At 48.1% G+C, this 22,632-nt stretch overlaps 2 protein-coding genes, 9 non-coding genes and 1 pseudogene across 11 annotated transcripts; all 12 read right to left on the bottom strand.

The window, feature by feature from the left end:
• Positions 1-22: 22 nt before the first annotated feature.
• TRNAL-AAG (transfer RNA leucine (anticodon AAG)) lies at positions 23-104 on the bottom strand. Its single transcript has one exon. It is a non-coding gene; the product is annotated as a tRNA-Leu (tRNA).
• Positions 105-175: 71 nt separating this feature from the next.
• On the bottom strand, positions 176-257 carry TRNAL-AAG (transfer RNA leucine (anticodon AAG)). Its single transcript has one exon. It is a non-coding gene; the product is annotated as a tRNA-Leu (tRNA).
• Positions 258-328: 71 nt separating this feature from the next.
• On the bottom strand, positions 329-410 carry TRNAL-AAG (transfer RNA leucine (anticodon AAG)). Its single transcript has one exon. It is a non-coding gene; the product is annotated as a tRNA-Leu (tRNA).
• A 71-nt stretch (positions 411-481) lies between these two features.
• On the bottom strand, positions 482-563 carry TRNAL-AAG (transfer RNA leucine (anticodon AAG)). Its single transcript has one exon. It is a non-coding gene; the product is annotated as a tRNA-Leu (tRNA).
• A 3,794-nt stretch (positions 564-4,357) lies between these two features.
• LOC126543320 (uncharacterized) lies at positions 4,358-5,654 on the bottom strand. Its single transcript, XM_050190445.2, has one exon. The coding sequence runs from the start codon at positions 5,621-5,623 to the stop codon at positions 4,418-4,420; it is 1,206 nt and encodes a 401-aa protein (XP_050046402.1). The 5' UTR covers positions 5,624-5,654; the 3' UTR covers positions 4,358-4,417.
• Positions 5,655-5,755: 101 nt separating this feature from the next.
• On the bottom strand, positions 5,756-5,837 carry TRNAL-AAG (transfer RNA leucine (anticodon AAG)). The gene has a single exon. It is a non-coding gene; the product is annotated as a tRNA-Leu (tRNA).
• A 71-nt stretch (positions 5,838-5,908) lies between these two features.
• On the bottom strand, positions 5,909-5,990 carry TRNAL-AAG (transfer RNA leucine (anticodon AAG)). Its single transcript has one exon. It is a non-coding gene; the product is annotated as a tRNA-Leu (tRNA).
• A 71-nt stretch (positions 5,991-6,061) lies between these two features.
• On the bottom strand, positions 6,062-6,143 carry TRNAL-AAG (transfer RNA leucine (anticodon AAG)). Its single transcript has one exon. It is a non-coding gene; the product is annotated as a tRNA-Leu (tRNA).
• A 71-nt stretch (positions 6,144-6,214) lies between these two features.
• On the bottom strand, positions 6,215-6,296 carry TRNAL-AAG (transfer RNA leucine (anticodon AAG)). Its single transcript has one exon. It is a non-coding gene; the product is annotated as a tRNA-Leu (tRNA).
• A 3,557-nt stretch (positions 6,297-9,853) lies between these two features.
• On the bottom strand, positions 9,854-11,104 carry LOC126543319 (uncharacterized). The gene has a single exon (XM_050190444.2). It carries the CDS (start codon positions 11,102-11,104, stop codon positions 9,854-9,856), a length of 1,251 nt encoding a protein of 416 aa, XP_050046401.2.
• Positions 11,105-20,255: 9,151 nt separating this feature from the next.
• Positions 20,256-21,451, bottom strand: LOC126543317 (uncharacterized; annotated as a pseudogene).
• Positions 21,452-21,589: 138 nt separating this feature from the next.
• Positions 21,590-21,671, bottom strand: TRNAL-AAG (transfer RNA leucine (anticodon AAG)). Its single transcript has one exon. It is a non-coding gene; the product is annotated as a tRNA-Leu (tRNA).
• Positions 21,672-22,632: the final 961 nt, after the last annotated feature.

The raw sequence follows: 22,632 nt of genomic DNA, 5'->3' as shown, positions 1-22,632 counted from the left end.
TACGTAATGAAGCAAAACGAACTGGCAGCAGTGGGATTCGAACCCACGCCTCCGAAGAGACTGGTGCCTTAAACCAGCGCCTTAGACCGCTCGGCCACGCTACCACGGTTGTGCTGCAGTATGACGATTGCGTGCGCCTTACGCCGACGCGCGTACGTAAAGAAGCAAAACGATCTGGCAGCGGTGGGATTCGAACCCACGCCTCCGAAAAGACTGGTGCCTTAAACCAGCGCCTTAAACCGCTCGGCCACGCTACCAGGGTTATGCTGTAGTATGACGATTGCGTGCGCCTTTCGCCGACGCGCGTACGTAAAGAAGCAAAACGAACTGGCAGCGGTGGGATTCGAACACACGCCTCCGAAGAGACTGGTGCCTTAAACCAGCGCCTTAGACCGCTCGGCCACGCTACCACGGTTGTGCTGCAGTATGACGATTGCGTGCGCCTTTCGCCGACGCGCGTACGTAAAGAAGCAAAACGATCTGGCAGCGGTGGGATTCGAACCCACGCCTCCGAAGAGACTGGTGCCTTAAACCAGCGCCTTAGACCGCTCGGCCACGCTACCACGGTTATGCTGTAGTATGACGATTGCGTGCGCCTTTCGCCGACGCGCGTACGTAAAGAAGCAAAACGAACTGGCAGCGGTGGGATTCGAACCCACGCCTCCGAAGAGACTGGTGCCTTAAACCAGCGCCTTAGACCGCTCGGCCACGCTTTTTTTTTTTTTTCTTTATTGCCTGCTTAGACATTAACACACAAAAAAAACAAATTCATATACACAGTGCACCCACATCACATCAGGTGGGATGGTCGCTAAAATTTCTTGAGGCACACCAGCTCATCAAGGATGCTAACCCAGTCTGGGGTTTCGCCTTGTGCACGATACACTTCTCGTAATAGTGACATACTTTCAATGAAGTTCTCTCGCGCAGAGCACACATTCACATCAGCATGACGTATAGCCATTCTTGTTTTCCACAAACTGTGGAGGCCCAGCAACATGAACATGTCGAACGGTGGCCCGTCATCGCTTTCAACTGGAAGGAACCGAATTCCATAGGGGTTTATGGGGAGTTCTTTTTTAAGAGTGCGCTGCAAGATGTCCCAGTGAAAGACAGCGTCCCAACACTCAATGAAGGCGTGTTCAATTGTTTCAGGCTTTTTACACAGCAGGCAATCGGTAGTCCAGGGTACGAATATTCCTTTCTGTTCTAGCCATACTTTAACGGGGAGGGTGTTCGTGTGTAGGTGGAAAAAGAAAGTTTTCGCAGCAGGTCTTACAGGCATCCTTTTGACTCGTTTCAGCACATCTTTTCCTGGGCATCCACAGTGAACACTCCTATACAGTGGGATAGGTAACATGCTGTCAACTAAATCTGCGTACAGTTTCTTTCTTCTCACTGAGCACAAATACTCCAGCGAAAAACGTGCGCAGAGTATTCTAAAAGCTGCAACGACTTCACGATAGTAACCAGTCGCTCTAGTGATAGCACTAGATGTGGACACAACAAATTCAGGCAGTTCTGTTGCCATTTTCGCCTGAATGACTGTACGTAGAAAAACATTTCTTTCATCTCGCAGGAAGATAAACCGCGATACGATCTGTCTAATGAACAAGTGTGAGAGCCCAAGGCCCCCATTTCGAACTGTGCGAAAAAGATTTGTTCGACTGGATCGCTCCCAAGTGGAGTTCCAGATGAAGATAGCAAACACTCGATGCATTTTTTGAACGTTTACACGGGACATGAACATTACTTGCAGTATGTACCAAACTTTGGCAATTAAAAATATATTGCAAGCTGAAGCACGTGCAAACACTGACAATCCCCGGCCCTGCCATCCTTTTATCTTTTCTTTCATTGATTCTATTTGTCCGGTCCACAACTGTGTCGAGTCCCGATAGTGCTCAAGGGGCACTCCTAGATACAGTGAAGGCACTGTAGTCCACTGCATACCGGCGAATTTCGTGGGTGTCGCGTCCCAGCTTCCATGCCATATCCCAACACTTTTTTCGAAGTTTATCTGGGCACCAGTGTACCTACAAAAGGATCTTGCAAGGCGGACAGCCTCGACCACGCTTTCCCTGTCTTCACAAAAGACGGCGACGTCATCTGCATAAGCTAGCATTTTAACTTCTGCGGCGTGCAGCCTAAAACCACGAATGTTTTCATCCCGTATGACTGCCATACAAAAGGGTTCGAGGTACAGGGCAAAAAGCAAAGGAGACAAGGGACAGCCTTGCCGTACAGACGAGCGGAGTGGCACCCGCGAACTAAGACACTTATTAACTATAAGCTGCGTGTAACAGTCTTCATAAGCCATTTTAACGCCATGTACAATGACACTCCCAGCATTACAGTACTGCAGTATAGCGAAAAGCACCTCATGTGACACCCGGTCGAACGCCTTCGCAAGGTCTAGCTGCAACATGGCCACCCGACCCCCAATGCCATCACAACATTCGAGCACATTCCTTGCAATGTGGGTGTTCGTAAAAATGGTGCGGCCTTTAATGCCACACGTCTGGTGTGGCCCTACAAGCTGCTGAATCACGCTTTGAAATCGTCGAGCCAGTACTTTCATAAATATTTTGTAATCTGTGTTGGTCAGACTTATCGGTCTGTATGAACCTACTGAAAGGAGTTTTTCCCGGTCATCGGTTTTCGGAATTAATACTATGTGTGAAGTCCGGAATGAGGGTGGTACTTTTTTAATTTCATACGCCTCTGAGAGTAGTCGGTGCAATATACACGCAAACTCCTGACTGAATGCCTTGTAAAAAGCGGCGCCTAGGCCGTCCGGCCCTGGCGATTTGCCTGATGGCAGTTCTTCTATCGCCCTTTCGATCTCGGACACAGCTATTGGTCTCTCAAGACTTTCTCTAACGTCGTCATCCAACCTTGGCATCTCGCTCATGAATTCACTCTCGAAGACCAGTCCAGAACGCGTCACATTGCCGAACAATTCGCGATAGTGCTCCACAAAAGCTTTCTCAATCGACGAAGCGTCTGACGTCACCTCGTTTTGAAAACGTATCTGTTGGATCTCATTTCTTGACGCGTGACGCTTTTCATCGCTCATTGCCCGTTTGTTTGGTATCTCACCCATCCATAGGCGTTCACTTCTAGCGCGTATAACTGCTGCTTTGTATCGCTCGGCGTCGATAACTTCAAGCTCGCGTCTTACTTTCTTTACGTTTTCAGCTAATAGATCGTGACCCGCATTTTGTGCGCTTGACAGATATTCTAGCTGTCTTTGCAGCTCTCTTTGTTTCTGTACTTTATCGTGCTGAAGGCTGCTTCCTCTTTCTATTGCAATGAACTTAACTTGAATCTTAAATTCCTCCCATGTGGCAGTAAAATATTCATCCTCATTTGTCATCAACTCTGTTATCTTTTCCTTAACTCTGCGCACAAATGGTTCATCATCAAGCAGCTTTTCGTTGAATTTCCACATGTTTCAGTTGAATCGTGTTCTTTTAAATTTTTCCCCAATCGAGAAGCTTACCAAGCTATGGTCCGTGAACGATTGCGGTGCGACGTTATAACTATTACAAAGGGTGATCAAGTCGTCAGAAACATACACTCTGTCCAGCCTTGCTCGGCTATTTCGCTGAATGTGCGTGTACTGCGGAATCATACCATCAGTGAGGGTTAGGCCAACATCTTCTAAGTTGTGGTCTTCAATTAGTCTGCTCAAAAGGAGAGCACTTTTATCGCGAACCCTTTCCCTTTTTAGTCGGTCTTCCGGAGAACACACACAGTTAAAATCACCAAGAAATATGACGAAGCGATCACATCTTAGATACTGCTCGATACATTCAAAAAACAAAAATCGATCATTCACATTGTTTGGCGCATAAACGCATATGAACCGCCACAAATCGTGAGAAAAGGAAAAATCTACAATAAGCAAGCGGCCAGTTTCAGAAACAGTTACACTTTCTTCAATAATACCAGCACTCTTCCGTATTAACAACGCACATCCGCCTGATGTGCCATTCGCATGGCACACGCACACATTGTAATGCGCCGTGAAAGGCGTCACCATGCGATCGGTCTGCTCTTGGGTTTCGACCTTAGTTTCTTGTAAGGCAACTACATCGAGTTCCTTCTCCATACACAAGCGGCTAAGTTGATATTGCCTCCTTCGCGCTCCAAGGCCACGAACATTTAACGTGGCAACTCTCAGTGCTCTCTCTAGTTTCACCGCCATTTATCTGCAAAAGCAAGCCGATCGCACGGTGCCGCTGAAGAACACGCGATCCGGACACACTGTAGCCAAATTTGCATGCATAACTTCTGCACTGAAAACCACTCGATCCACACGCGTACCTTTAAAGGGTACGCGAAGCCCGATTCCAAAAAGGACGCCATCTCTTCACGACGTTAGTCCGGGCGCCCCAGTAGGCGCCGGGTCCTACTTAGGCGGTTTTGCCGCCGGCCGTCTGTCCGGCGGGATGTTTGGCTTCAGGCGCACGGGCACACGACGACCCGCCTGCGCTTTTGGCGGCGGCTCGTCTTTGGCCCCGTTGTCAAGGTTGCCGTCCAGGTTGCCGTCCAGGTTTCCGGTCGAGTCCCTCGCTCTTTTCATAGCCGCATTGCTTGCACTCGATTCTTCGACGTCCATCAAGGGAGTTGCCGGTCCGTGCTCCGTGGCGGCCTCCTCGGCAGTGGCGGATTTTACGGCCGATTCTTCTTTGGCTCCTTCGTCGCATGCCCTTTGCACTGCATCTTTCGGGCCCGTAGGCAGCACATTTTCCACCTTCGTGGATTTAGCAACCGGCCCAGAAGGTGTTGCAACTCTGTCCGCCGGTGGTACTAGCACGCGGGAAGCCTCATCAACGTCAGCCTCGTCCATTAACAGGTCAGCCACGTCCTCTCGAAGCGCAGGTCCTGCGACGGATGCGTAAGTCTTAACACATTCCGTATCCTGGTGGCCGTAGCGACGGCATACTGCACATCTCGGGACGCGGCAGTCACGTCGGACATGTCCGGTGTTTCGGCACTTCAGGCAAAGGGGTGCTCTGCCCGGTACCACAACTAGGGTCTGCTCACCAGCTACACGAAGTTGATGGGGCAGATCTTCTACGGTCATACCCGTCTTCAGTACCAGGGACACCGCCCGTGTCGACGATGCTTTGTCTTGAACTCCTTGAACACGCCACTTTTCATGGAAAACGTCCGTGACCTTTCCGAACGGTAACAGGGCTGTTCGTATATCCTCGTCCGACACGTTATGGAGCATCCAATGCAGCTTCAGCCGCACGGCCTGATTGGCAGGATCAACGACAATGCACCGATGTTCATTTACCTTGAGGTTCTTGGCGCTTGAAAGCTTTTTCACGCCTTCGTCACTCTTGAAAGTAACCGCCCAAACGTGGCTCATCTGATACGCCCCTAGGGCGATGACATCAGCAAGTAGGCCTAAGCTAGCCAACGCATCTCGGAAATGTTCCACACGATACGGCCTGGCACGCACATCCGCATGCAGAAAAACTGTATTTAAAACTATCCGACCTGTCGGCAATTGAGGCAGCAAAACTTGGTATTCCGGGTCTTCTGAGGCAAAACTCCTGGTACCGCGGCCCTGCTGGGCCGCTGAAGCCGCTCCTACGGAGCTCATGATCGGCACGTCCGCTCGCTAGCGCGGCAGAAAGCCGAAATCACCGCTCGGCCACGCTACCACGGTTATGCTGTAGTATGACGATTGCGTGCGCCTTTCGCCGACGCGCGTACGTAAAGAAGCAAAACGAACTGGCAGCGGTGGGATTCGAACCCACGCCTCCGAAGAGACTGGTGCCTTAAACCAGCGCCTTAGACCGCTCGGCCACGCTACCACGGTTATGCTGTAGTATGACGATTGCGTGCGCCTTTCGCCGACGCGCGTACGTAAAGAAGCAAAACGAACTGGCAGCGGTGGGATTCGAACCCACGCCTCCGAAGAGACTGGTGCCTTAAACCAGCGCCTTAGACCGCTCGGCCACGCTACCACGGTTATGCTGTAGTATGACGATTGCGTGCGCCTTTCGCCGACGCGCGTACGTAATGAAGCAAAACGAACCAGCAGCGGTGGGATTCGAACCCACGCCTCCGAAGAGACTGGTGCCTTAAACCAGCGCCTTAGACCGCTCGGCCCCGCTACCACGGTTGTGCTGCAGTATGACGATTGCGTGCGCCTTTCGCCGACGCGCGTACGTAATGAAGCAAAACGAACTGGCAGCGGTGGGATTCGAACCCACGCCTCCGAAGAGACTGGTGCCTTAAACCAGCGCCTTAGACCGCTCGGCCACGCTACCACTTTTTTTTTTTTCTTTCTTTCATGGTATTTATTACAGTAGCAAGAACCCGATATTCACCAGTTGTGCATAGTCAGAGAATGGAGAGCACACTGACAGTCACTCAGAGAAAAGGCATCGTGCATACTGTGGGTAGAAATGTGGTTCCACTTTAGAAGGGTGGTAAGGATAGGCACCTCACCAAAATGGGGTACCAGTCCGGCTGGGTATCAAGTTCATCATAAACCTGCTTTAGGTGTAGGGTCATTTGGATGAAATTCACCCTTGTAGGTACAACCGTTTCGGCGTTTCTGTCCATCATTCGCGTTTTCCACAAACTGTGCATTCCGATGAGAAAAAACATATCAAAAGGGGCACTATTATCAGCGGTCGGCAGCAGGTATCGCACAGTATGAGCGTTGATGTCAAAGTCTTTTTGTAAAGTCCGTTGGAGGACATCCCAAAATAGTATGGCGTCAGTGCAGCTAATAAAACAATGTTCAATCGTCTCTGGCACGTCACAAAGGCGACAGTTAACAGAAGAGACAAAGATACCCTTTTTCTGTAGCCATGTTTTAACCGGTATGGTTTCACTATGAAGTTTATAAAAGAACGTTTTGCAGCAAGGGGATACATACATTTTACGAACTCGCTTTAGAACATCGTGACCTGGCCATTGAATGTATAGTGATCGGTAAAATGGAGGCGGAAAAAGCATGCACAATAGATCTTTGTATAACGTTTTACGCGACGCAGAGTACAAGTATTCAGTGGAAAACCGAACTGTCAGGAAACGAATCGCCAAGTAAACTTCTTGCATGAATCCCCACAAGCATAAACGCGAAGAAAAATTCGAAGAAACAATTAAGTCGGGTAACGCATTAACAAGTGTGACTTGCATGAATGACCGAAGTATAGGATGCGATGTATCGCGAAAAAAGAAGAAACGAGACACTATTTGCCGCACATAAAGATGCACTAAACCCAGCCCACCTTCACTAACGGGCCTGAAAATATTGTCTCGCCTCATGGGCTCAAAAGTTGAAGACCATACGAAGGTTGCAAAGATTCGGTGAAAGCGTTGGATGTAGAGCCTGGCACAATGTATAACTTGCAATACATAGTAAATTTTTGTTGCCAAGAACTTATTGCAGGCCTCGGCTTTCCCAAAAATAGAAAGTCGGTGTGGAACGAATGTCTGGGCGTAACTTTGCAGGGCCGAAACTTGTTCTTTCCAATAGTGTGCGCTTAATTTATATGCGTCTAGCGGCACGCCGAGATACTTTGGCGGGACACCGGTCCAATTAACGCCTGCAAACTGTTCTGGTGTATAGCACCATGAGCCAAACCATAAGCCTAAGCTTTTTGCGGAGTTCATTCGTGCTCCTGATACGCTGCCAAATTCCTCTATTGTTGATACTACCTTTTCAACACTCGACTTATCCGTGCAGAAGAACGCTAAATCATCTGCATAAGCTAAGACTTTTACTTCATGACCCAGTATATTGAAGCCATGGATGTAACTCGACTGAATAACACTTAAGCATAGCGGTTCCAGATAAAGGGCGAATAGTAATGGGGACATAGGGCATCCTTGTTTTACCGAAGAGCAAATGGAAACGGGTTTAGAGAGTTGGCCATTAATAACTAAACGAGTAGTACAACACGTATAACAAAGCTTAACGCCTTTAAGCACAACGGAGCCAACATTGGCATGCTCCAGAAGAGTAAATAAATAGGAGTGACTGACACGATCAAAAGCTTTAGCAAGGTCTACCTGGAGCATTGCAAGCTGCTCAGTGGAACCGTAACAGTATTGAAGGAGTGTACGGGCGATATGTATGTTGGTTTGAATGGATCGGCCCCTAATTCCACACGTCTGATGGGAACCAATGAGAATTGACATCGCAAATTGCAATCTATTCGATAAAACTTTTGCAAAAATTTTATAATCCACGTTTGACAGTGTGATTGGTCGGTAGCTTTCAACAGAACGCAGTTTCTCCTTATCTGCACTTTTTGGAATTAAAACTGTGTGGGTTTTGCAAAAAGATTGCGGAAGGGCGTCTACCTCTAAACTTGTAATAAAAATGTCCAATAATATGGGGCTGATAATTGGTTTGAAAGTTTTGTAAAATTCACAGGAAAGTCCATCAGGGCCGGGTGTTTTCGACATAGGCAGCTGATCAATAGCTAGTTCAATTTCTTGGATCGTAAGGCTACCACTCATAACTGCACATTCATCATCCTGTAATGGTTTTACAAGAGATACAAAACTCTCTAAAACTTTTGCATCGTGATCATCCGGAGGGGCACTAAACAACATAGTGTAGAAAGTTTCGAACTGAGAAATTATGTCATTAGTATTTGTTAGAAGACTACCTTCGGAGTATATTTCCGGAATTACTTTGGAAACAGCGTGACGTCGCTCGTCAAGTAAAGCTTGACGTGTTGGTTGCTCAGATTGCAGAGCACGCATGTTTCGAGATCGAATTCGCGCACCTCTGTAACGCAGTGCGTCATACTTTTGCAACTCACATTTACGATTTTCTATGTCAACAATGTAAGTGCCTGGCATTTCGCATTCCATCTGATAAAGGTTGTGTAGGCTTTTAAGAAGTATTGTTTCTTCATTCTTTCTATGGAATGCTTTCAGCGATCCAATTTCTATAGCCACTGTACGAACCTCTTGTTTAAAGAGTTCCCAAGCTGCAAATAACGGCAAGTCAGTAGAAAAAGAATTTTTTAGGGTCATGCGCACGCGATTAATAAATTCCTGATCATTTAGGAGCTCAGAGTTAAGCTTCCAGAGTGCCCACTGTGGTCGGAAATTAGTTACAGATTTCTCACCAATTTTTGCGATAACCATGCAATGATCAGAGAACGAAACTGGGATAGTAGTGCAGGACAGTTCCCGGGAGAGGAGGGATGAAGAAACATAAATCCGATCAAGGCGGGCATAAGAGCGACCTTGAATTCGTGTATAAGAGCGAGCTCCCTGTCCCGACACTCCTATATCAATGAGCCCTGCACTTTCTAATAGGTTAGATAAAACTTCACCACTCCTGTCCCGCTGAGTGTTAATGCCGCTTCGATCGCACGGATCACATACACAATTGAAATCTCCCATTAACACAATGCAACGATCACAGTCCATTAGACTACGCACAGTATCAAAGAAGACAATTCGTTTTGCAGCGTCATTAAATGCATAGACGTTGACTAATCGCCATGGCACACCCTGCAACACAAAATCACAACATATATATCGACCTTCAGTGTCTACATGGTAACTAAGTGCTGAACAAAATAGGCTCTTTTTCAGAAACAGGAAACAGCCCGCGGATAAACCAAGAGCGTGTGAAACGCAGACGTTATATTCAGACAGAAAAGGTCGCAAAGCCCTTTCTGTCTCGTCATCACTCTCAATCTTCGTCTCCTGCACGGCGACGAAGTCGAGGCGCTTCCTAGACAAAAGCCGGCGAAGCTGCGCCTGTTTCTGCAAAGACCTAAGGCCTCGCACGTTCAAAGTTGCGAAGAGAAGTTGCTGGGACAGGGCCATGGTGACTACCCACTATTTAGACTTGATTCTCTATGCGGTCGGTCCTAGAGGGTAACGGCGAGGCTCCCTCCGAACTCTCACCAGGCCTCCTGGACCGTGATCGCCGGCACTTTCCTGAATGTGTCGATGTTTTGCGCCGACGTGCTTTTCTTGTGGTACTGGCCGTCTCGCTGTCCGTGCTTGACTCTGATCTGTTAGTCGCACGGCGCTTCGGAATTGACGTATCCGCGCTACTTCGGTTGTCCTCTGCCAGCACAGCGCACGTGTTGAGGTGCTTCGGTGCAGCAGATGAGTCATCAGCGGCTGTCTCATTCGCTGGCTGGGCGGCAACTGGCTGCGTGGTAGCGGGCGCTTCTTTCTCTTTGGTACTTTCCTTTTCCACGGGCAGTTCTGCGATGTCATTCTCTTTAACATGTAGAGGGGTCTTACTGGCACAGCTGGTATCCGCGCAAGAGGGAACGTCTCCCGTTGCATCGAGAACCTCAGTAACATCCATTATGTGTTCCTGCAAGCTTTCTTCTGGAGGCCTTGTCCTGTGCCGTAACTTGTCGGCGTATGTCACAACACATTCTTCATCTGTGTGACCAAAGCGTCGGCAGGCTTCACAACGTGGGGTTCTGCAGTTTCGACGAATGTGTCCAACCTTGTTACAGCGGAGACAAAGCGGGGGCCGGCCTGGGATCAATACAAGGCTCTGCACTCCACAAACGTGTAGCAGATGTGGAACGTCGCCCACGCCGACTCCATCGGCAAGAGTCAACACCACGTCACGATTGAGGGTACGCATTTGCTCCATTTCCGATACTCTATAGCTTTCTACCGATATGGACTTCACTTTCCCGTAAGCCTGGAGCGCATCTCGAATGTAATCGTCTTCCAAACGCTCAGGAAGCCATAAAAGCTTCCTTTTTACTTCCGTGGGCTCGGGGTCAATAACGAGGCAGCGTCTACCTTTTACGGATAATTCTCCGCACGTGACTAGCTTTGATTTTGTAATTGATGATTTGCACGTCACCATCCACACGTGCGACATCTGAAATTGTCCGATGGAACTTATTTCCTTCAGGTCAATAACGTTCCGAAGGGCGTCTCTGAAGTCTTGGGCTCTGTACGGTCGACCACTTAAGTCAGCATGCAGGAAAACGGAGTCCGCAACCAGCTTACCGGTAGGAAGACGGGGTAACACAACACGGTAGTCATTGCTGCTGGCTGAAGCCTGAGCAGTACCTCGGCCAGGGGCCGATAAAACCTTTGGAGCGGAGAACATGAAAAAAGCGACCGTTCGGAACGCCGTCTTCCACGGTTATGCTGTAGTATGACGATTGCGTGCGCCTTTCGCCGACACGCGTACGTCAAGAAGCAAAACGAACTGGCAGCGGTGGGATTCGAACCCACGCCTCCGAAGAGACTGGTGCCTTAAACAAGTGCTAGACTGCTCGGCCACGCTACCACTTTTTTTTTTTCTTTATTGCCTGTTTTATAACAAATACACGATTCACAGCTATTCTCCGCTGCGATTACAAAACAAAAAAGACAGTTCAATGTGCGGGTGTACCTTGTCGTTTAATTTTGGTTTAAAAAGGCTGAATGTTTGTAAGCTGTTCAAATGCTGTTAACCACTCAGGTGGTTCGCTGAGCGCTTTAAACGCTTCGCGAATGTACAATACATTTTCAGCAAAATATTCTTTGGCCGGTTTTGCGTCAACATCCTCATTACGCACCGCCATTCGTGTTTTCCACACGCTGTGCATGCAGAGTAACATCACCATATCACATGGCACGCCTTCTGTCTCTTCAAACGGTAAAAAACGGATTCCAAAAGGTGTTAAAGGAAATTCTTTTTTTAGTGTCCTTTGTAGAATGTCCCAAAGGAAGACTGAGTCCCTGCACTCCAGAAAAATATGCTCCATTGTCTCCGGTTTCTGACATATCTGGCAATTCACACTCCAGGGTACAAAGATCCCCTTCTCCTGCAGCCATGGCTTGACAGGAAGCGTGCCAGTGTGTAGCATGAAAAAAAAAGTTTTTGTTGTTGCTCTTACAGGCATTTTCTTTACTCTTTTTAAGACATTCTGCTCACGCCCCAGTGCATATACTGCACGGTATATTGGTACTGGACACATGATATTATAAATCTCGGTATAATCGCTTTCTTGCGACAGTGTTCAGGTATTCCAAAGAAAAGTGTACTTTTAGAAAACGGAAAGAGCTTATCACTTCAAACAAAAAACCTCGGACAACCACTTGACGTATGCCATACGACGTCACAACATATTCTGGCAGTGCGTCACCCAATCGCGTCTGGATAACGCACCGCAAAAAACAATCGCTTTCGTCGCGCAAGAACATGAAACGCGACACTACTTGTTTCAAAAATAAATGCGACAAACCCAACCCTCCTTTCTGCACAGCGTGAAACAGATTCAGACGACTCGTGCGCTCCCATCCTGATCCCCACACGAACATAGCAAAAACCCTGTGCAACTTTTGTACACACACTCGGGATATACATAAAACTTGCAACATATAAAACACTTTAGCGACAAGAAATAAATTGCAGACAGTGGCTCTCGTGAATATTGACAGATTCTTGCCTCCCCACTTCGTTGTTTGTGCTTTAGCCCGCTCAGTTTGTTCAGTCCATTGCGTCGTGGTATCGCGATAGTATTCCAAAGGAACACCAAGATAACTGGTTGGCGTATCTGTGAACGGTACTGTTTCTAACACTGCAGGCCGGCTGTCCCATTCACCGTGCCAGAAGCCTAAGCTTTTTGGCCAGCTTATGGCACTCCCCGTTAGACTGCAAAACTTTCTTGCATCCTTGACTGCCTCCCGAATGCTCTCTTGGTCAATGCAAAAAAGTGCGATGTCATCTGCGTAAGCTAGTATTTTTACTTCCTGAGTTAAAAGACGGTAGCCGCGAATGTTTTCGTTTTCTCGTACCTTCAAACAGAAAGGTTCAAGAAAAATCGCAAAAAGTAAGGGCGACAAAGGGCACCCCTGGCGCACACTGGATAATACTGGTATATTTTCGCTGAGTCTTTTATTGATTATAAGGTGAGCGGAACAGTTCTCATAAGCCATGGCTACTCCGTCCTGAATCACTTCGCCTACATTAATATGTTTTAGCAGGGCAAAAAGTATGCTGTGAGCAACCCTGTCAAAAGCTTTTTCTAGGTCTAACTGAACCATTGCTACACCTTCGAGGTTCGCATCACAGCATTCCAATATACTCCTAGCGATGTGAATATTCGACAATATTGTTCTATTCCTAATACCGCATGTTTGGTGTGGGCCTACTATGGATTTAATAACTGACTGCATCCTTTTTCCGAGCACCTTCATGTAGATTTTATAATCCGAATTCGTAAGACTTATGGGCCTGTATCCAGCGACAGATTTCAGCTTTACCGTATCGGTGGTTTTCGGTATAAGCACAACATGACTTTTTCTAAATGATGGCGGCAAGTGCTTAGTTTCATGAGCTTCTGATATTACACAGTGCAGTATCTCGCTTATTTCGGCCTTGAAAGTTTTATAGAAAGCTGCTCCTAGGCCGTCTGGTCCAGGCGCCTTTCCTTTACCCAAGTCTTCTATGGCTTCTGTAATTTCTTTCGCAGAGATCGGTCTCTCGAGTCCCTCTTTTATTTCGTCTTGTAATTTTGGCAGAAGTGTTAGAAAGGTGTTCACAAACTCTTCTGTTACGGGCACCTGCCTACCGAGCAACGCTCGGTAGTGTTCAACGAAAGCTTTTTCAATTACTTCTGGGTCTTTTGACATTGTGTTGTTAAAACAAATTTCTTTTATTATGTTTTTGGATGCGTAACCCTTTTCGTCACTGAGCGCGCGCTTAGTTGGCGCCTCTCCCAGCCACAGTCTCTCGGATCGTGCTCTTATCGCGGCTCCTTGGTAAATTTGAGCGTCCACCCTTTCAAGTTCGCGTTTAATTTCTCTAATCTGTTTCGAAAACAATCCCTGTATTGTGCACTCCGCGTTTAGAAAATAATCGAGCATGCTTTGCAGTTCTTTCTCTCTTTGTTTAGCTTTATGACGCATCACACCAGCCCTCTCGATCGCACTCATTTTCACTTCAATTTTAAACTGCTCCCACAGCTCAGCCCAATTTGTTGTAGCATCTATTTGCATTACGTCCATTTTTCCTTTTACCGTTTTGACAAACCATTCATCACTTAAGATCGTTTCGTTCATTTTCCACAGTTCCCAGTTAAAGTGAGACCCTCTATGTTTCGTGCCCAATGTACACGTTACTAGGCTGTGATCACTGAAGCTCACGTGCTTTACTGCGTAGCTATTGACTGTTCGCGCAAGGTTTGCTGATACGTACAAACGATCTAGTCGAGCGTGACTCTGCCCTTGGAAATGAGTAAAAACAACGCTGTTACCGCTTAATATGCTTCCAACGTCTACTAAATCATAGTCTGCCACGATTGCGCAGAGTTGATGCGCACTTGTATCCCGTATTATTTTACTGGGCACCCTATCTTCGGACATGCAAACACAATTGAAGTCACCAAGAAGAACAACATTTCTTTCACACGTCAGGTGTGACTCAACAAAGTTAAAAAAAAATTTTCTATCACTAATTTTGTTTGGAGCGTACACACAGACAACTCGCCAATCAATATTATTGAAAGAGAAATCACATAGGACCAATCGCCCATCTTGGGCCGACATTACACTCTGCGCAACAATACCTATTGAATTACGCAAAAATAAAAGACAGCCACCGGCCTTACCTACTCCATGACAAACACAAGTGTTGTAACGGGATTTAAAAACCTGAACCATTTTGTCCGTTTGCTCTTCGCTTTCAATTTTAGTTTCTTGAACAGCAAGAATATCTATGTCGTTTTCCAGCATCAGGCGACTTAATTGTGCTTGTCGCCGTCTAGCCGTTAGCCCTCGTACGTTAAGCGTGCCAATACGTATTGCTATTCCATGATTATTTGCCATTGAAAGAGGAGAGCAAGCACAAACTACAATACATTTCGGAGATCAAAAGACCGCCAAACTTACAAAAAACAAAACCCTACACCATTATAAGCTCCGTCTCATACGGCGAAGGCATGACGTTACCAAATGCGCTACTCATCATTCACTTAAAGGTTCCGCAGCACCTAGTCCTTACTGAGCCTTCTACCGAACAGCACCCCGCTACCGCGGGGGAACTGTCGGCGTTGTCCGCTTATCTGGTGGGACAGTCGGCGTCTGTCACCCGTCTGGTGGGACGGTCGGCGTCTGCCGACCACCTGGCGGATTGGTCGGCGTCTGGCGCCCCTCAGGTGGATGTTCTCGCGTCGGCCTCCTCTCGAGCGGAACGTTCGGCTTGGGCTTGAGTGTAGACCGCCGGAAAGAGGAAGCCTTCGTGGGTGGCCCTTCGCTGCTGTCACCGTCGTCTTGCTCAAGCCTGACATCTTGATCGGGTATTTCGCGAGGTCTTTTTGAGACGGCGCTGGCCTGGTCCATTTTCTCGCCGGATTCTTCGATGAAGGCAGCGCCAGAGTTGCCCTGTCGCAGAACGCCCTCGGCAGCCTCCGCGTCCCCCTCACTTTCACGCACCGTAGAATTTTCTGCAGACGGTTCACTTTGCACTTCATTCTTGGCCACTGCCTCGCTACTGCCCTTTCTGGGTTGGCACTTGACGCTTGCCATGACCACTGGCTTCTCTTCCGTGCCTCGTGGGTCTCCGCCCGCTCCAGCAGTCTCTTCCGCGTCCGCTTGATCCATCAAGTGCTCGTCTAACGCGTCGCTCCGGCCAGACCCGGTCACGTTAGCGTAGCTTTTCACGCACTGGGTCTCGTCGTGGCCGAAACGACGACAGAGCCCACAGCGTGGCACACGGCACTCGCGCCGTATATGGCCGGTGCCGCGGCATCGGAGGCAGAGCGGAGCTCTGCCTGGAACAATCACGAGCGCATGGTCCTCTGATACTCGTAGCTGATGCGGGATGTCTTCCATGGTCATACCAGCCTTCAGCCGTAACGATACCAGACGCGTGTGAGAACCTTTGTCGCCGCACCCTGGTACTCGCCACCGCTCCCTGGAAATTTCGGTCACCGTTCCGAACGGCGCCAAGGCTGCTCTGACGTCCTCGTCGGGAGTCGTGTGAAGCAGCCAGAACAGCTTCATTCTAATATCCTGGTTGCAAGGGTCAATGGCGACGCAGCGGTGTTCTTTGACACTAAAGGCCTTCGCTGACAGCAGCTTCTTTTTTCCGACTTCGTCCTTGAATGTTATAGCCCAGACATGGTTCATCTGGTAGGCCCCGAGGGCCACCACCTCCGGCAACAGCTTATGACGGTCAAGCGCATCGCGAAAATGTTCGACTCGATAGGGCCTGGCCTTCAAATCACCGTGCAAAAACACGGTATTACACACGGTCATACCTGATGGCAGATGCGGCAAAACAAGCTGGTAATCCTGTGAAGACGTTTCCGTAAGCCTGATACCGCGGCCCGGCTGGGCCGCATGAACCGCCCCTACGGAGCACAACATTCCGTGACCGTCCGCTGTGGTGGCCGGAAGTGGAATCGCGTCGGCCACGCTACCACGGTTGTGCTGTAGTATGACGATTGCGTGCGCCTTACGCCGACGCGCGTACGTAAAGAAGCAAAACGATCTGGCAGCGGTGGGATTCGAACCCACGCCTCCGACACCAGCGCCTTAGACCGCTCGGCCATGCTACTTTTTTTTTATTACCTTTCTCAGGATTGAAACAAAGCGATACAATCGCAAATTCACACTACATAAAGTAATTAAAAACGCTTGCCCGTTTTGGGCAAGCGTGGGTATTTAAAACCGCTTCAGGTTGACAAGAGCATCTAATACAGGCATCCATGCTGGTGGATCAATCTGTGCTTTATATATCTCACGAATAAACGCGATACTTTCTTTGAAGTACTCTCTGGCTGGCTGGGCGTTCATATCTGCATGATACACTGCCATTCTTGTTTTCCAGATGCTGTGAAGACATAAAGCCATAAACATGTCATACGGCACCCCTTCATCATTATCGGTTGGGAGGAAGCGGATGCCATATGGGGTAATCGGTAACTCTCTTTTTAAAGTACGTTGCAGTATGTCCCATAAGAAGGTGGAATCTACGCAATCAAGAAAAATATGGTCGATAGTTTCTGGTTGCTTGCACAATAAGCAGTTTATCGTCCAAGGCACGAAGATACCCTTCTGCTCTAACCACGGTTTAACGGGCAGAGTTCCGGTGTGCAAGTAAAAGAAGAACGTTTTCACCGTGGACCGTACTGGCATCCGCTTCACCCTTTTCAGTGCGTCTTTGCCTTGCTCCTGTTGACAACATGGTGCGATACAGTGGTTCTGGCATACATACATCAACAACATCTTTGTACAGTTTCTTTCGTGTGACATTGCTTAGATACTGTAATGAGAACCGTGCTGCGAGGAACTCGTAAGACCAGACGACTTCTCGCAGGAAGCCTCGTACTTTCGGCCCATCAACCCGATCAGACGACACAATAAACGCTGGCATATCGTCACACAATCGCATTTGAAACACAGTACGTAGGAAAGCATTGCTTTGCTCTCACATAAAGAGAAATCTGGACACTACCTGTTTTAGAAACAAATGCGCCAAGCCCAGTCCGCCACTTTTCACTGACCGGAATAAATTTGTACGGCTTGTACGTTCCCAAGTTGATCCCCATATATACACTGCTAGCACCCTGTGGAGTCTTTGAATGCTTGCTCTCGTCGCACACAGTACTTTGCAGAACGTACCAAATCTTGGCTACAAGAAAAAGGTTACATACTGTTGACCTTGCAAATATAGATAAGTCTCTCCCTCCAAATTTTGTCGATTTTTCTTTTATTTGTTCCGCTTCATTTCTCCAATAATCACTAGTGTCTTTGTAGTGATTTAAAGGCACCCCGAGGTATTTCGTTGGCGAAACCGTCCACTGCATGCTTTCAAAGACGTCCGGGGTGTCGTCCCAATCCCCATGCCAAAAGCCCAAAGATTTGCTCCAGTTGATAACGCTTCCTGTCGCTTTACAAAAACTCTTCGCCACACTGATGGCATTCCTGACACTTTCTTGGTCAGAACAGAAAACTGCAATATCGTCAGCGTACGTAAGTAGCTTAACCTCGCTTGTGCTCAACCTAAAACCTTTTATTGCACTCGATGACATGATTTTCAAACAGAAAGGTTCCAGGTACAGCGCGAACAGTAAAGGAGACAAAGGGCATCCCTGCCTAACAGAGGACTTTATCTGGAAACTGGCAGTTAATGATTTATTAATTTTAATCCTGCTAGAAATGTCTGCGTAACACATTTCTATACCTTCTGATAGGACCTTCCCGACATTGATTTGTTCTAGAATGTTGAAAAGGACTTTATGCACAACTCTGTCGAATGCCTTCTCTAAATCCAGTTGTACCATGGCGACCTTACCACAGTACGCATCACAGCACTCCAGGACGGTTCTAGCCACGTGTATGTTTGTTACAATGGACCTTCCTTTTATGCCGCAAGTCTGATGCGGCCCCACAAGCCTGGTTATAACACTTTGCAGTCTCCTACCCAAAACTTTAGCGAAGATCTTGTAGTCCGTGTTCGTTAGAGTTATCGGTCGATACGCTCGTACAGAGAGCAAGGCAGCTGGATCCTCTGGTTTCGGAAAAAGTACAACATGGCCCTGCCTGAAAGAAGGAGGCAACTTCTTTGTTCTGTATGCCTCCTTTATTACGTTATGCAGGACAACTGCTATCTCAGTATTAAAAGCCTTGTAGAATTCTGAGCCAAAACCATCAGGGCCTGGCGATTTCCCTGCACTCAATTCATCGATTGCCCCCTCAATTTCTGCAACGCTGATTGGTGCTTCGAGATTCGTTTTAACTTCTGCTTCAAGTTTTGGCATGTGTCTCAGGAAATCGCTTTGAAAACCTTCCACAATCTGTGGTTCGTGGCCAACTAAATCCCGATAATAATCAACAAATGCGCGACGTATCAGTTCCTCGTCTTGCACAACTTCATCTCTGTACATTATCGCTTTATTTCGTTGCGCGACGCATAGCTTTTTTCATCTGATAGAGCGCGTTTGGTCGGGGTTTCACCCATATACATTTTTTCCGCACGCGCTCGTACAACTGCGCCCCTGTACTTTTCTGTATTAATAATTTCTGGTTTGCTTTTAATTTCTTTTATTTCTCTGGCAAAGTTACCCGGGGCTCTAGCTTCTGCATTCAAATAAAAATCAAGCTGGCTTTGGAGCTCAGTTTCTTCTTTGTTTTGCTTCCTCCGCAGTGCCCCGGCTCTTTCGATGGCTGAGATTTTTGCGTTTTCCTTAAAATGTTCCCACACCTCCGCATAACACTCCGGTTCATTTGCCAGTAGGTCTCCGATTTTTTCTTTTGTTTCCTTCATATATACCTCATCATTGAGGAGTTTAACATTGCATTTCCACAGCTGCCAGTTAAATTTCGCCGGTTTCCTCGGACCTAGAGCGCACACAACCAAACTATGGTCGCTAAAGAAAACGTTTTTAATGTCATACTTATTGCAGACGTGTGCCAAATCTGCCAAACATAAATACGATCTAATCTAGCGTGGCTGTCCCCCTGGTAGTGGGTAAACCGAGGCAATGTGCCATTTGACAGGAAGCACCCTACATCTTCTAACAGGTGACCTTCAGTCAGCGCATTTAGTACCGACACACTCGCATCTCGTATCGGTGCATCTCTTGTCCTGTCTTCTACTCTGGATACGCAATTAAAGTCCCCCATCATTATAATTGCCCTGTCACAATTCAGATAATGTTCAACACTTTCAAAAAACAATCTGCGCTCACTTGGTGCATTTGTGGCATGTAAACAAACTATTCGGAACTTCTGGGCTTGCAACGTTATGTCACATACAATAAGTCGTCCAGTGTCACACGCGTACACACTATCAACAGATATACCTGTGGAGTGCTTCAAGAACAGCGCACAACCACCGGCTGTACCTATTGCATGCGCAACGCATACATTGTAGTACGCCCTAAAAGGTTCAACCATGCGGTTTGTTCCTTCCCGACTTTCGATCTTCGTTTCCTGTATGGCAATTACGTCCAATTCATTTTCCATAAAAAGTCGACTCAGCTGGTATTGTTTTCTCCGTGTCGACAGGCCCCGCACGTTAAGAGTGCCTACATAAAGAGGCGTTTGGAGAGTAACAGCCATTTTTTTTTTTATAAACACAAACCGCATAGTATCCCTTGCTTATCACAAGACGGCAAAACACTCACATTTTTTATAGAAAATCCCAGTCGTTCCAGCCATTTTGATTAGAATTTAGACTTCGCCGTGACGACGTCAACGCACTGTCTTTCCAGTCCCTTCCGCTGATAGTGTCCGGTTGGAAAAAAAGAAGGCTCGACACCTTGTCACGTCACCGGCGGGGCCGGCGGTTTCCGCTCGGGCCGTGGCTCGAGCGGTATTTTCGGTGCGGGTTTAAATGTAGTCCTTCGATGGGGTGTCGTTTTCACAGGCGGCTCATCCGTTGCATTCTGGTCGGTCTTGTGCCCTTCTTTGCCGTCCTCATGGAGTCGTTTTGGTGCAGGGCTGCTGGTACTTGCCATAATGACGTCTGTAGTCTCAGGGCTTTGCTCGACACTCGCGCCAGGTGCAATGTGTTGGCTCGTTGGAGCGCCCATCGCCTGTGTCCTCACAGCCTCTGTTGAAGCGATGGCTGCGTCTTCCGCAATAATGACTGCAGCCTTTTGCTTCACATGTGACACGTTTGCTGCACCAATAGTTCGCGAGCTGTCTGCCTCGGGGGTAGTTTCGGCCGCGTCTGCCTCGTCCATTAGATGTTCTGTCGACAGTTCATCACTTGCTTTGACTCCGGCCACGTTTGCGTAGGTTCGCACGCAGACGCTTTCATCGTGGCCATATCGCCGACATTTGGCACAACGCGGTATCCGGCAGTCGCGCCTGATATGGCCTGTGGCATGGCACCTCAAACATAGCGGTGGGCGTCCCGGCGCCACGAGTAGAGCCATGATTCCTGCAACGCGCAACTGATGGGGTAAATCTTCTAGAGTTACACCAGGCTTGAGCTTCAGACCAACCGTGCGCGTAGACGAGCCTTTGTCAGCTATTCCGTGCACTCGCCAGCGCTCCTTGTAGATATCGCTTGCTTTCCCGTACGGTGCTAGAGCAGAGCGCACTTCTTCGTCCGGAACATTATGTAGCACCCAGTAAAGCTTGATGCGCACTTCTTGATTTTCGGGGTCAACCACAAGGCACCGTTTCTCCTTGACCAGAACTTCCCCAATTTCTACCATCTTCTTTGTAGCTTCTGCACTTTTAAAAGTGACGGCCCAAACATGGTTCATCTGGAACGCCCCCAAAGCTATCACTTCAGGAAGCACTCCGAGATGAACCAACGTGTCCCGAAAGTCTTCTACACGGTAAGGCCTGGCTTTTAAATCCCCGTGAAGAAAAACAGTATTCGCTACAGACGCACCTGTTGGCAGCGACGGCAGAATATAATAACTTGATAGTCCAGGGCTTCATCAGCAAAAAACCTGTTTCCGCGGCCCGACTGGGCCGCTGATACCGCTCCGGCGGAGCACATTCCACACGCGTCCGTTTGCTATCACGGCCGGAAGTAGAATCCCCTTAGACCGCTCGGCCACGCTACCACGGTTGTGCTGCACTATGACGATTGCGTGCGCCTTTCGCCGACGCGCGTACGTAAAAAAGCAAAACGATCTGGCAGTGGTGGGATTCGAACCCACGCCTCCGAAGAGACTGGTGCCTTAAACTAGCGCCTTAGACCGCTCGGCCACGCTACCTTCATTTTCAATTTCTTAATTTTTTTTTATTTTTTTTATTGCCGGTCTTCGACACAGTATACGACAAAAAATCACAAAATATATAGTGCGCCAGAAGGCACAAGTGGCCTAACTGCCACTGAGGCCTGGCGTTGTCATCTTCAAAATTCCCGGAGCTCTACCAAAGGCTCCAGCCTTGACAGCCACTCAGGAACATCTGTTTGCGCTTTCAAAGTCTCCAGGAATCTGTGTACGCCTTCGCGAAAATACATGTGTGTTGGTCGCGCGTCCCGATCACAAGAATAGACAGCCACTCGGGTGCGCCACATACTGTGGAGGCCCATCAGCATAATCTGGTCAAAAGGGACGCCGTCCTCATTATCGGTTGGCAGGTGCCCGATCCCGTGAGAGTGTAGCGGTAATTCTTTTCTAATGGTTCTTTAGAGCACGTCCCAGAAAAATACCCCCTGCCAGCAATGAAGAAAAACGTGGTCTATTGTCTCAAGCTGCTCTCATATAAGGCAGTGGGAACCTCACGGTAGAAATAAACCCCTTTCTTCTAGAAAGGACTTAACAGTTAAGGTTCCAGTGTGTAACTTGAAAAAGAAAGACTTGGCTCCGGGTGACACCTGCATTTTGTTAACTCTTTTTAAAACATAAAAACCTGTTTACTATCTGTCGCACAAACAAATGTCCCAGTCCTAAACCACCGGCCTTCACCTGCCGAAACAAGTTCGTGCGGCTGCACCTCTCCCATGTGGACGCCCAAACAAAGACAGCAAATACACGGTGCAGCTTCTGCACCTTTACTCGGGAACAATGTAGCACTTGCATTGCATACCACAACTTACTAATAAAAAAAATATTGCACACCGTAGCTCTTGCAAAGAGAGATAGACGAGCGCTTGTCCAACTGTCCGCTTTTTCTCGCGTCTCTTGCAGCTGTGCTCACCAGTACGGATCAGTGTCTCTATAAAATTGC

Source organism: Dermacentor andersoni, chromosome 1 (assembly GCF_023375885.2).
Source record: "Dermacentor andersoni chromosome 1, qqDerAnde1_hic_scaffold, whole genome shotgun sequence".
Classification (NCBI taxonomy): Eukaryota; Metazoa; Arthropoda; class Arachnida; order Ixodida; family Ixodidae; genus Dermacentor; species Dermacentor andersoni.
This window is presented reverse-complemented; position numbering and strand designations above follow the sequence as displayed.

What these genes read in the sequence shown, in the direction of transcription:
- LOC126543320 (XM_050190445.2), bottom strand. Translation starts at nt 5,623, where the DNA reads ATGAGCTCCGTAGGAGCGGCTTCAGCGGCCCAGCAGGGCCGCGGTACC.
- LOC126543319 (XM_050190444.2), bottom strand. Translation starts at nt 11,104, where the DNA reads ATGTTCTCCGCTCCAAAGGTTTTATCGGCCCCTGGCCGAGGTACTGCT.